Genomic DNA, 13,945 nt, shown 5'->3' on the forward strand with positions numbered 1-13,945 from the left:
CTGCATTCAAAGCAGCATATACACATTAGTTTCGGCATTGCAGTTCTACTTCTAATTGCTTATTGTTGTTCCAAAGAAAATAGTTATACAAGTTAAGCAGACAAAGCAAATAGACTCAGTCACATGAACCCCTAAAGCTGTCCAGTGTTTCTTCTCGAGTATCTCCTAACACAGGAATGACCATACAAAATGACAATCAGATTAGTAAGGACTTAAACAGACAATAGAAGCTTCCGGCTCCTAAACGCTTGCTCTGTCTAGATCTACATACATGCAGGCTTCCTGACTATCAAGATTATATTTCTGAATAGCCTACAGGAGAAAACCACCATAATGCCCTCAAGAGTAGAGAGGCTATTCCACAAACCAGTCTTCCTTCCTTACTGTCAAGTTTTAATTTATGCATCCTTGTTTATGTAAGCCTGACAGGACAAACCACCGCTAAAATCAATCGTAATGCTCTTAGGATAGAGAGGCCATTCCGCAGAATAATATTGAGGTGTTGACCTTGTTTCTAGGACATGTAGCTCCACCAGAAAACACAAGTCAAGCATGACAACTAGAAAAACATGCATGTCCATTCGCTGAAACCCTTTTAACTGGCGAATACTCAATAAGCCATTCAGACACAAAGAATGCTTTCTTCATTTATGTATCTAGCTCTCTTCATTTAAACTTTGTGTAAAGGAATAGCAGTAGCCATGTCAGTAGGGCTGCTTCTTTTATGTAGAAAATAACGTGTTCGATAAATCAATGTATGTTACAGGCCCTTTTATAAAAGTTATACACAAGAATATGATATGATATGAAATTCAGCAAATTGCTTCAACATTGCCTTAAAAATTTTTGCAGAAACCATTTTAATCACTCTACAAGAAAAAAGGAAACATGAGAGATAAACTTTTGAAGTTTATCTTTCTGCTGTCTTGTCTCCCAATTTGAAGTTCAGAATCCCACACTAGAAAGAAACAAAACTTATAACAAGAAAAATGGGCACTTCGTCCTCATTCCAATTTTTTTGCATCACAGAAAAAGAGGAACTAACGAAATAGAAGAAAAAGACACATGTTTTCGAGTGAAAGGGAATTTGAAATTTCAAAGTGAAAAATAATTTCTCTGGTGGAGGATACTAGCCTTGAGAGTGGTGCCTTCCTTGTCAGCCTTCTTTGCAACAGATGCAGCTTTGTCACAGCCAATTTTCTAAAACAAGAAATCATTTAACTTTGTCGCATCACAATGCTATAGAAGAACCAAAAGACACAAATCCCTAATAAGAGTGTTCACAAACACAACGACATGCTCCTACTGAGCACCAACCCCAGCTCGCAAAAAAGAAATGGTAAAAAAATAAAGAGAATGGAGAAGAAAGCTTACGGGGTTCAAAGCAATAACAAGCATCAAAGGCTGCAAATGAACCAGGCCAATAGACGGTTAGAAGCACATTATGCAATTATGAATTGAGGGATTTTTGTGCAAAGAAACAAACAATTTAGATAATTTAATGTTATACCTCATGCAAAGGTCAGGAAGTCCTTTGTCTGTTAGGCTGAATACCCTTCAGATAGTTCTTGTCAAATGGCATCAAAAGGTCAAGAGCAGAAAAGGTCAATCATTCTGCACATATCGATCCTTAGCTAGCCAGCAAAACAATAAATTTTTACTTCACTCTCTTTTTTCTTTTTGGGAAGAGCTGATTGGCTTCTAGCATAACTTCATGATGCATCTGTACCCAAACTTGTTCAAACAGATTGTGGTACTTCTCCTGGAACCAATCGGCTATCTCATAATACAGCAAATTGGGATCTTTTTTCCAGCTTTCTCTAAGCATAGCACGCGTATCGATGAACCTTGTACCATTTTTTAGCTTATCGAGAAGATTCCCTACCCTTTTCTGCCCTGCAGCTTCTGGAATCAAAATGCTGGATGGAGCAGCAGACAAGCACTTTTGTGTTGATTTTAAGCACGGGAGCACTTTTCCTTCAAGCAAAGCACAAGCAAACACAGAAATACAAAGCTTTTGATTTTCGCATGGACAACTATGTAGTGGAAGCTGCCAAAGGTGCGGACCAAAAGTTGTGTTCACCCAGCACATCACTTGGTCGCTCACAGGTTCATAATAAGGCTTAGGGTCTGAAAGTGGCTCTGAGAAACTGCACAAGGGCTTTGCATGCTTAACAAGCCACTCAGATTTTATGCTTGTGATCCCATGCATATATGGTCGAGAAGTGTTAACAAGTTCATTATATATGACAAATTCAGGAGCCAACCTAGCAACAGATGATGTGCGGTGAAGGTACACGGTTTCACTCAGCATGCAAGCTTGATATCTCGCAGAAATTACCTTTTTCCTTTCATCAGATACACCAGTAACTTTTCTAATGCGTCGAGCCACTCTATCTGCCCAACCTGAACATATAGCTTGCCCCAATAGCTCTTCTTCACTCAATGAAAGAGACTCACCAATGAAAGATCTCCAGGCACATTCCACATCATCAATGTTCCCGTGCATCCATGAAAATTCCTGCTGAGAACTGTTCAGGACCGGATAAAAGATCAGCCTAAGAAGTTGCTTTCGCAATTTAGACATCTCATCCATTGTTTTGAAGTGCAAAAGATAATTTGTGCAGAAATCTGATTGGTTATCAGCAAGTTCGAAATGCAGCAGCACCTTAGCCACCGTCAAAGCATCACTGCAGGGGTTACTGAATTTCTCACGCACTTCCTTCACAAGAGCCTTATGTTTTTTATGCTTCAGTTTGGCCTGTTTATCTGGAACTTCACTGCCATCTACCTCTGTCTTTGCAGAGGCCCTAAGAGAACTATTCTCCAAGGTCCCACTATTGCTATCTTGATCTACATCCTTTTTACTCTCACTGTTTGGATGAAATTGGAAAATGAAAGGATTGAGCGAGCTCAAAGCTGCAGCGGCAGCAACAGCATAACTCAAAACTAAATTTGCTCTTCTAAAGCCGCCCTTCCTTAACTGACTATTCACAGTCAACAGCATACGAGAATGGCGAGGACTTATAGGATATTGAGCCATGGCCTTTCCAAGGGGTGTGAGCTTACCACAATTATCAATAGCTTCAAGAACCTTCAAGCAGCGCTCAGCTTCTAACAGTGAAGCACTGTCAGGCGGGGTGGGAAATGGGAAATTAGCCACCTGGGAGGAATAAAAGGTTAAATTTCAAAGTCAATTATAACATCCAACTATAGAAAATTAAAACAACAAAGAGTTGAAGTCAATTACCTTGTCAATACCCATGAACTTCATGACTAGTAATACACCTTCAACAGGTGTTTTTAGTATTTCAGGATCTGAAAACTCAGGAAATATGTTACTGAAAATGGCAGAAGAATAAAGACGATAGCAGTAGCCAGGTCCAGTTCTTCCAGCTCGTCCTGCACGCTGAGCAGCTGATGCTTTGCTTATCCATTGAATTTCATAATTTGCCATGCCATTCGCATGGTTATAGTTTTTCACTTTTTCTCTTCCGGAATCAACTACATATTTTATTCCAGGAATGGTTAATGAGGTCTCGGCAACATTAGTAGCAACCACCACAAGCCGCTCACCCTCAGGTACGTCTCCAAATACACGGAGCTGTGCAGCTGCAGGTAACATGGCATAAAGGGGTAGGACACACATAGGACCCACAACTGCAGACTTTATTCCATGATGGATAGCACGACCCTCTTCAGCTGGAGAGCAAGACAAATAAGTATCTTCCTTGGAATCGACAGCTTCTGCATTACCAGTCAATGCCTGAAAAGCTGCTCTGAGTGATGCTACGCTCTCAGGATCTTCAATAACATCCTGTAAAGTATTTGTCTTCACTTGGTTAGCAACATCCTCCAAAGAACTATCATCATCATCCTCACTCTCATCCATGTTCTCACTTTCCAGTTCAGAGGAATCAGACAGAGACCCTGCGTCATCAAGCTCCTCTTCCTGATAAATGTTCAACCCGCACATCTGTTGATTTGTTTTCCTTTCAGAAATCTCGAATGCTTCAGATATATCCTTGGCTTCATCATCATGCACGGTATGATCTACTGCCAAGGAACTAGCATCTACATTGGCCTTTCTATGCTCACAGCCTTTTTTTCTTAACAACAAGGAAGCTTTTCTTAGCTTCTTACAAAAGTACTCCACCTCCCTCTGCCCTGTTAGAAATACAAGAATGCCACCAGGCGGCAATTTCCTGTGCATCTGCAAGACCTTTTTATAAGCTTGGCCTACATAGTCTACCAACTCTGTCTTCCTTGAAAAGTGAATTGTTACAGGAAATTGCCTTGTAGGGACTTCTATAACTGGTGGCGGGACCTCGAACAGCTTCTTGTTTGAAGCAAAATCTTCCACCTTCAGAGTAGCACTCATGAGAACAAGTTTCAAAGGAAATATCATGTTCTCAGGTTTAACGTGGACTCCAGAAAGAATCTTCTGCTGCTGATCATCATATAGTTCCTGAAGATAAAAAGGAGATACAAGTATAAAGAAATAGGAGATTATATATATATATATATATAGAGAGAGAGAGAGAAAGAGAGAGAGAGAGAGAAAGAAGAAGATGATGATGATGGCAATAACCAAGAAAGAGAACAAGACCAGATTGCAACAGACCTGACGCAATTTTATTATCCTGGATAAGATTCCAATCAGTATATCTGTGTTCAAGCTCCTTTCATGAGCTTCATCAAGAACGATGATGGAATACCTCTTTAAAAGAAAATCACTCTACAAGATAACACAAAATCTTCATCACATTTACACCCATTTATGACCACCAAAAACAAATTAAAAGCTACTTGGCCTGGTTAAACAACATTTGTTGGAAAATCAACTAGAAAAATAATTTCCTTGACATTATAAGACCGTCTACAAAATCATTGCACACCTGAATTTCGCGAAGCAAAATCCCATCAGTCATAAACTTGATGGAGCTACATTCACCCATTCGCTTGTCATGTCTAACTTGAAAACCAACTTCCTTCCCCAACTTGAGGCCCAATTCATATGCAACACGCTTAGCTGTGGCAAGAACTGCAACCCGGCGTGGCTGAGTGATGCCAATGAGCCCTCCCCTTGCAAGGCATTCCTTAGAACCAAAACCAGCCTCATATAGGAACTGTATAGCATATAAACAAAATGCAAGATTAACATTATTAAACTGTGAAAATTACAGAAAAAAATTATTTCAACAAAAATAAGAAGTTCGAATTTGACAATGATAAAGCTGCAGAAGATCATATGAAGTATACTTGAGGCACTTGTGTAGTTTTGCCACATCCAGTCTCGCCACAAATAATCACAGTAGAGTAAGCATTGATAGCTTCCATTATTTCCTGCTCCATCATGACTATTGGAAGATCAATCCTTTTCTCTTCTACATCTGCAGGTCTCACAACACGCACGTTGAATGACTTTTGACCATGAAAAGGTCCAACGGCTGTACTCTTCTGTTATCACAGCTCAGCAGAAAGAAAAATCAACAAAAAAGAAATTAGAAGAGAAATTAAAAGGGCAAAACACCCATTAATGTCAAGAACTTTTCCAGGAACTTCCAACAAACAGTAGCCTCAGAAGGTAGTGCAAAAGAGAAAAGTTACAAGAGTTGTCTAAGTGGCTACAAATAAAATATGAGGGCAAGGTCTTGCTCGGAATCAAAATTATACCTGCGGCTCAATATCTTCCTGCCTGTTGAAGCCACCTGAACAACCTTTATTTTCTTTACTCTTGCAGGCATCAAGCTCTTCACCAGACAAACTCTGAGGCAAGGAAGAAGAACTTGAGAACCCAGTTTCTTTATTCATAGGGATTAGCATCTGTTGTTGTTCTGGCAAAGGCAAAGCTTTACTAGCATAATCTAGATTTGAGGAAGAAGAACTTGAGAACCCAGTTTCTTTATTCACGTGGTTCAGCATTTGTTGTTCTTCTGCCAAAGATGAATCTTTTAAGCCAGCATTCTCTATATTTGATGGTAGCGAAGAACAAGTCTTTTGTACAACTTGTTCTGGATGTCTTTCCATAACAACATCAATGTTCATGTTTAAATCCGACTGTGGATACGAGACATGCAAATGTTCTCTCTCCTTGAGAAGAGGAACATTCTCTGGTACTTCTAACCCAGCCCTAGAAAGTTGCATCCCTCTTCTGAGCTTCTCCTTCATAGTTTCTGCCTGTTAAGAGATATTATTCAATCATACCGCAGTACGTGGAAACACGGCGACAACAAAGAAGATAGCCTTGCATAAATACCTGCCCAATATTTCCTGAAGAATACAAAAAGCCATATGCATCATCCTGGATTTTATGCTTTCTGCAAAAATACCACACATGACACATGACAAAATTAATAGATTGCCCATCCTCTAAGGTCTCAATTTTATCACAACAAAAACAACTCAGGACCCAGTTCTCAAGGCTGAAGAAATCAAGATATGCATGGTTAGTGAAAGGAACAAGAGAGCTGATACCATAAACTTTAAACAACATACTGTAAGATGTGAAAACTTTCTGCTAATCGCACCTTCTTCTCCTTCAAATCCTGCCATAAAAAACTTTTGTAATGAGCTAACTGCTAATGATAGGAAAATTAAGAAAAATAAAACATAGAAAAGGATTTTCTCAGTTTAAAAAAAATTATCTTTCATGCCTGCAATTGCTTTAACTTCCTCTTCTGTGATTTACTCAACTTCAACTCCTCTTTATTTTGCTTGTCCTAGGCAAATACAAGCCAGGCAATCAAACATTAGAAGCTATAAACCCACAATCCATATATTTATATTATAACATGCAAGCAAACTTGTCAAATATTTCATTATCAAAAGAAAATAACTTGTCGAATACCTTGTTTGTGCCTTCAGACTTGGATTTTTTCTTTCTGGGCAAGATGAGTGCATTGCAATCATCAAATTTTTCAGAACTGTCAAGCACAAGCACAACAATTACACAAATAGAAGCAACAGATTTCCAAACAGTGGAAGACCTTTCTTTTTAACCAGACGATGAACACACAGAAACCAACATTGATCATACTGCCTAGTCACATTCCTCTGTAGCAGTCCATAACTGCCAATGGCTTAAGATCCTTGAAAGAAACTTGTAAACGGCTATGACAACCATTCAGTCCTAGTGTCATTTAAATCAATAGACCCAATAGAAGCAAACACAAAAAATAGATAATAAAAACTGAAGTTTACCATCTATCAATAAATTCGGCAGCTATTTCTACTAAGTCCACTGATCCATCCATCGCCTACAGTCCACCTGTAGAAACATATCCATAGTCATGAGGAACTTCATAAAGCATATCTGTCTAGAAAGAAACCCAGCGCAATGTAAAAGGAGACAAATTCACAAGTTAACCAGCTGATGAAAGACTCATAAAAGAATGGTTGAAATATTATATAAGTAGTTTTATACCAAGCTACAAGTTTATGTCTCTCAAATTGATGATCTATTTCAACTATCGCAAACATGTCAGAATGAATACTGTCAATATATATATATATATATATATATATATATATATATATATATGCATGTGCGTGTGTGTTAGGGCTGCACAACGAGCCGAGCCAACTCGGGCTCGACTCGAACTCGCTCGGAAAAACTCGCCTCGAGCTCGACTTGTTTATAAACGAGCCGAGCTCGAGTTTAAACTTATACTCGAAACATTAAATGAGTTGAGTTCGAGTTGTAAGAACTCAACTCGTTTATGCTCGGCTCGGCTAGATTATTGAAAATCGTTTCACTTAATTATACGAACCGGTTCCCCGAGCCACCAAAACCGGTTCACGATTTAGGTTAAAACTTTTTCATGTATTCTGTTTTCATTTTAACTTTTCGTCAACTTCTCCCTCTGTCTCTCTCATTTCTACCAGACTGATATTCTCTCCGCCATTTGCTCCCCGCTTTCCCTCGCTCCTCTCTACAAGCTCCCGTTTGGGAAACCTGTGTCAAGAGATTGGGGAGCGCAAGGCAATCTTTGAGGCGATGGGCAATGTGATACGGAGGCTCTTTGATGTTGTGTTGGGTAATAAGGAAATGAGGGTACGCTCCCTTTCCACTCTGATCACCTTCTTTTTCCTTCTTTCCACCTGCCTGTTAGAATGTATGTATCTCTTCTATACATACATATATGTATATACATTACATATATTAGTCATCTAATATGTGTCATATATATATATATATATATATATATATATAGGTTTGGGTACTTAGGATATTTATGTAACTTTTTACCTTCTTTTTGTCTTTTTATTTTCTGTATTTTTCCTGTTTTACCCCTGCCTCTTTCTGATTTTATCCAAAGGGACCCAAGGGGAGACTAGTCCCAACGGCTAGAATTCTAGCCGTTGGAACTAGTCTCCAACGGCTAGCTCTCTCCTCTCTTTTGTCTTCTTCCTTATAAATAGTGTAAATTCTCTAGTGTAAGGTTATGGCTTTTTAGCCTACTTTATGTATCTCTTTTTGTGATTAATTCAAGTTCTTCTTCACCTCTTGTTTGAGGGCTTGTGAGTTTGACTTGTTGGTGGAAGCTTCAAGGCTGATTTACTTAAAGTATTTGTCTCTTTGGGCCTGACTAATATATGTAATGTATATACATATATGTATGTATAGAAGGGATACATACATTCTAACACTGCCCATGTGGGCAATCTTCTCTTAGTTTCTGTTGTTGATTTTGTGTCTCTATGGAGCTTCATTTGTGCCTTGTTGGCTTTTGTTTTGTTCAACTCTTTCTGTTCACTTGTTCATGTGGGTGTAGTCGGGAGATGTTCTTTTGCATTTGTTGATGGTGAGATGAAACTATAACGAGAAATCCTCTCAAAGAATGTATTGTGAATTTGTTTCGTCCGCTTATAAAAATTTTAATTAAAAGCTAACAGAGTGTTTCTTTCAATTTTGTTTTCTTCTTTCTCTCAATGAAAAAGAAAGTAAAATGTGCAGCTTTCCCTTTTTTAGGCATCTGTGTTGCGTAACCCTTTTTTATGAATCTGTGTTGCGTACAGAGGAACTTTCTCTCGATGAAAAAAGAAAGTAAAATGTGCAGCTTTCCCTTTTTTATGCATCTATGCGTACAGCGGAACTTTCTCTCGATGAAAAAGAAAGTAAAATGTGCAGCTTTCCCTTTTTTATGCATCAGTGATGCGTACAGAGGAACATGTAAAGTTGTTCGTTTTTCGCTGTTACTGAAAGGTGTTCACTGGTAAACGAGTTAAGCGAGTCGAGCTCGAGCTCGACTCTATATAATCGAGTCGAACTCGAGCTTGCGTCAGGGAGATCGACTGAGTTCGAGTCGAGCTCGAGCTCGAGCCCGAGCTCTTTGAGCCCAGTCGAGCTTGAGCTGGGCAAGCTCGAGCTCAACCCGGCTCGTGTGCAGCCCTAGACTGTATGTGTGTCTCCATTGAAACCGGCTACATAAATTTCACGTGGGTGCCCCAATATCAAGGACAGAGCTTTTGCAGCATACTAAAAACAGAGGCAAGAGGTGATGTGTGCACTTTAAGCCAATGAAACCCCAGATCAATGACACACCACCACTAGGCAGCTACAAATTACAAAAAGACGGGAAAAAATGACTTTTCAATAATACGACATGTCTTGTTTCTTAGTGAATGGAGGCAGACCAGTACATTGAAAGATTGTTATTCCAACTAACATTTGCCTTATTACAACAGTGAAAAAGTTCATTGCAAGTAAAGGATTGCAAAGAAACAAATCTACATAGTACCAGAGTCTATTGTCACAAAAAACGTGTACGCCTATGATACGGCAAGCAAAAAAACGGGTATAATACGGCAAAGTTATATATATCCGGAATGAAACGGGAAAAAGACGGCAAATTTTTAAAAAATAAATAAAAAATCCGGACAATTATGTAAAAATAAAATAAATGAGAAATTAAAAAACAAAAACATTCAAAAATGACTCCTTGGCCGTTCTCAGCATGGGCATCTGTCTCTCACGTTATGCACAACACAGAAGACTGTTCTATTGTTCATCCTCTTAGAAGTTAGAAGAGGTGCAATGCCAATGCTTGTTAGTTGTTTTCCATATCATGAAAAGGAAAATGGAAAACCTACATCAAGATTTCTGATGTATACAGCAAAAAACACAGCAAAATCCCTATTCTATAAGAAACGTACAACAAAACGTGCAATAACATAATAAAAGGAAAGTTTAAAACTTTAAAGTTTATAAAACAGAGCCCTCTCACCGCTCGTCCGTCTGGCGAGTGGCGATTCCCCTCTTCAGTCGAATGAGAACGAGAAGGAGACGAAGGAGAAGGTGGAGATTCCCGTCAGCCTCCGGCAACTCCCGTCAACCCCTGCTCGTCCGTCCGGCATTCTCCCTTCAGTCGAACGCTCTTCAGAGTCTCAGTCCAAAGAGAAGGAGAAGGAGAAGAAGGAGAAGAAGACGAAGGAGAAGAAATCGACCATTTTTAACCTAACCCCTCTTTCCTTTCTCAAAATACATTTTTGCCATTAAAAGGAAAGATCAAGTTTCAAAAAAGCCAACTTTTTATAGTTATTACCGCTGTGCCATCTTACCACGCGCCTTAAAAAACGCGTCTTTTTTCCGTTTTATTCGTCGGAGGGGTTTTTGACGTATAATACGCGTTTTTTTGTTACTTTTTTCCGTTTTATCCGTCGGAGGGGTTTTTGACGTATAATACGCGTTTTTTTTGGAAAAAAACGGCGTTTTTTTGTTACTACCCTGACTCCGGTTTAGACTAGTTGTATTAGGAGAGTGCCTGTGCTATCCAATTGAAAGCCTTCCCAATGGGGTTTTTCTCGTTGGGTTCAGCTTCACTCGGGCGCGCTGGGCATCCAGCGCGGATCCAAAACAAGTTTCCTTTACTTTTATTATTTATGTTTATTTGCTTAATTCCTTGCTTGCGGAAATTAATTTAGATTGTGGATTGTGATGGTTTAATATGTGATTCATGCCCATACTCAAGCTTCTAGAAGAGCTTTTATATTTATTTGGCTCTGATTTTAAATCTAGTCCAATTTGTAATTAATTCGGTTTGTGGGATATGTAGCGCACGTAAATTTGGAAATATATGATTAATGATGTTTATAGAATGAATTACATTGAACACTTTTTCTTTTGACAGAAATAAGATCCATATCATTTAGATAGCATTTTAATGTTATTGAGATCTATTAACGTTTTGTGTTTAGACTGATTTGTTACCTATTAAAAAATTTAAAAAATAGATGATTTGTTTATAAAAATTATAGAATTTTTAATATTGGTTTCATCAACCAAGTCATTTTCAATTTTTAAATTTAAAATCATATACCGTGAAACACACAAGGAAATTAAGGTGGAATTCTGCTTTTAAAAATTGGTTCTATAATTAAAATTACAATGCGTCGAACTAAAGAAGAAGAGAACCACATTTTCTTATGTAAACATCACGACTTTGGATATTTGAAAAAGTGAAGTAGTTGTGAAGTTTATTTAACTAATTATAAACTAACTAACATTCAATTGAAATCAATTTTTGAAAGACACCTTTCAAAACTTTTTTTTTAATTTATCCAATCAATAACCAGGTTTTAAGAAGTAAAAACCTGGTTTTTGTCATGGTACCCAAAGACACAACCCAAATTTTCAAAATACATTAAAAAAATTGGTTTTTACAAAACCATTTTTTCAAAATGTCATCCAAACGCTACACAAATTCCACAATCAAAATTCTGGAATTGGCATTTCAAAGCTGTGACTCCAATGGAGAAACGGTACCCTAATGTTCCTCTCTCTCTTCCCTTCATCCTAATAAAAATATGGACTTTTTCTGTTTTTCATTATCAAGTTTCTTTTTTTAATACAGCTTTCAAGTTTTCGAATTTGCAGTTAAATGTATGAAAAGGTATTTCTCAATCACAAATTTTAATATTTAGTTATGAATATCTTGTCCAATCAAACACTCTGTTAAAGTTCAGAAACATGCTTCTCTTTCCATAAAACGGTAGGGTGCTACATACATGTGTCTTAAAAGTTGCCTTGAAAATTTTAATTTCTTGAAAGGAACAACACCAGAGGCACGACCCGACCGGTTAAGGCCAGGAGCACAACCCCGGTAGAAGGGAACTCGTGCTGGCACAGCCAGCCCTACACTTTCACCTCTTAAGTCTGAAGGTTAACATATAACATTCTCTTGTCAAATTTGTTTATTATAACTTGCATGTTAACTATAAGATTGAGTTTGCAATCTACATCATTATGTAAATGTAATAAGTTGAGCTTCAACTTGATAAGGGCACAAGCTTAAGCCTGCAAGTATAATTTAATAAGTGTCAGACACATAAACTAAATACTGGTTGTTAGTAGAAGAAGAACACCATAATTTGTGTGCTTATGTTAGGATCTGAAACCCGCGGTCGCCTAACCCGAGTGTCGAGTCCTAAAGCCAAGATCTCTCGACGTTCGCCTGAACTAAAACCTACCTAAATCAATACAATGAACTACCCGGCCGGACAGGACCCCGGCGCAAACCCAATAGGACGAGATGTACAGGTGAGGTGTTCCCCAAAAACTTAACTAAGCCAATCCTACTACAAGCAACTACAATGGGTGTGAGGCTTTACAAGCGTTTGCGATACATCAAAGCACTCGCATCTCACTCATCAAACCACGCAAACCATTCACTAACGAACAAACCACGCCCGGATCCCAAATAGGAAGGTCGAGCCCACTGTGGTCGTGTCTTTGGCGCTTGCGCCTTAGAGGTACCACTAGGAGGACTATGGCCGCAGCGGGGCAAAAACAATAACAGAATTCAAACTAACAAGTCCCTATACTACCACCCGCGGACTACAAGGGGAGGAAGAGTCAAACCTGCCAAGCAAGCTTGGCGAATCCGCGAGATAGGACCACGGGACGAAAGCCAAGTCCCGGGTATCACAGCTACGTCTCTGAATTCCGGAGGAGGGCAACGCCGCGTTGCTGTGATGGGAGGAGCAGACGCCTACTATCGGGACCCGTAGGGAAGGGCCGAGACGAAGTGGAGCTTAGGCGCGTCGCCTAAGGGGACCAGGTCTTCGCAGCCTCCTGCTGCCGAGGGGTCTCGTGAGGAATCGGGCAGCCGCCTACTGCCTTGCGCCGAGAGGTGAAGTGATCGCCTGTCGCTAGGGCGCCGGAAGGGAGTGCGGCCGAGGATGGCTGGAGGATCGGAGGAGCTAGCAGGAATACTAGCTAGACCGACGGACCTAAACCTAACTAGGGCTTGGGAGGGCTCGGTGCGGTAGGGCTCTAGATAGGTGGCCGGTCTGGTCAATAGGGTATAAGGCTGGGGTTGGTCGAAGTCAACGAGCTTTAGGTGCGGAAGAGGGAGCCTAACTAGTAGGTGGGTCGGAGCTGGCTGACTGGGCTGAGCTACGCTCGAAGGTCGTGGTCAAGATTGACCAAGGTGCGATACGGGTTAAGCTAAGCGGGTTGGTCAAACTAAGTGGGCTGAGGTTATCGAGCCCGGGTGCTTAGGTCAAGAGGGACCCACGAGATAAGCTCGAGGCTCTAAGGTTGACTAAGAGAAAAGAGAGGGGAACAACAAGTAATTTCCTAACTCGAGTTAGGAAGGGCCGTCGACTAGGGTTGCCTAAAATATCTAAGGGAGGCTAAGACAGTCGAGTGATGAAGAGAGAAACCTAGGGGGAGTTGCCTAAGAGGTTGGGGTGGTGGCGTGCGAGGTTGACTACTTGGGTCGGTGTGTGACTAGGCTGGTCTTGCCTAGGTGAGTGACGCCACACGAGCCTAGCTAATTAAGTTAGGGTTCGGTCTAGAACCCTGGTAGACCTAGCTACGGAAAGTAACAAGAGCTCGGTTTAGAGCTCGGTTGACCTAACTACAAGTGGATCAGGTTGAGGACGACTGGACCAGGTCTCGGCTGAGATGGACTTGGTCAAGGCTTAGGCAAGGGTGCGA

The 13,945-nt window shown here is 40.0% G+C and overlaps 1 protein-coding gene across 3 annotated transcripts; it reads right to left on the bottom strand.

The window, feature by feature from the left end:
* Positions 1 to 1,133: 1,133 nt before the first annotated feature.
* Positions 1,134 to 10,453, bottom strand: LOC116254228 (ATP-dependent RNA helicase DEAH13). 3 transcript variants are annotated; one of them, XM_031629455.2, is made up of 14 exons: positions 10,230 to 10,453; positions 7,204 to 7,270; positions 6,851 to 6,926; positions 6,657 to 6,722; positions 6,499 to 6,548; positions 6,260 to 6,320; positions 5,677 to 6,180; positions 5,263 to 5,460; positions 4,899 to 5,129; positions 4,625 to 4,738; positions 3,251 to 4,468; positions 1,511 to 3,163; positions 1,375 to 1,404; positions 1,134 to 1,200 (listed from the first exon to the last, which is right to left on the bottom strand). In XM_031629455.2, the coding sequence occupies exons 2-12, from the start codon at positions 7,254 to 7,256 to the stop codon at positions 1,658 to 1,660; spliced, it is 4,077 nt and encodes a 1,358-aa protein (XP_031485315.1). In that variant the 5' UTR covers positions 7,257 to 7,270; positions 10,230 to 10,453; the 3' UTR covers positions 1,134 to 1,200; positions 1,375 to 1,404; positions 1,511 to 1,657. The 3 variants fall into 3 exon arrangements, with proteins under 3 accessions (XP_031485315.1, XP_031485316.1, XP_031485317.1); XM_031629456.2 differs by lacking the exons at positions 6,851 to 6,926; positions 7,204 to 7,270; positions 10,230 to 10,453 and having other exon boundaries at positions 6,531 to 6,548; positions 6,657 to 6,685; XM_031629457.1 differs by lacking the exons at positions 6,499 to 6,548; positions 6,657 to 6,722; positions 6,851 to 6,926; positions 7,204 to 7,270; positions 10,230 to 10,453 and adding an exon at positions 6,478 to 6,496.
* Positions 10,454 to 13,945: the final 3,492 nt, after the last annotated feature.

Source organism: Nymphaea colorata, chromosome 5 (assembly GCF_008831285.2).
Source record: "Nymphaea colorata isolate Beijing-Zhang1983 chromosome 5, ASM883128v2, whole genome shotgun sequence".
Classification (NCBI taxonomy): Eukaryota; Viridiplantae; Streptophyta; class Magnoliopsida; order Nymphaeales; family Nymphaeaceae; genus Nymphaea; species Nymphaea colorata.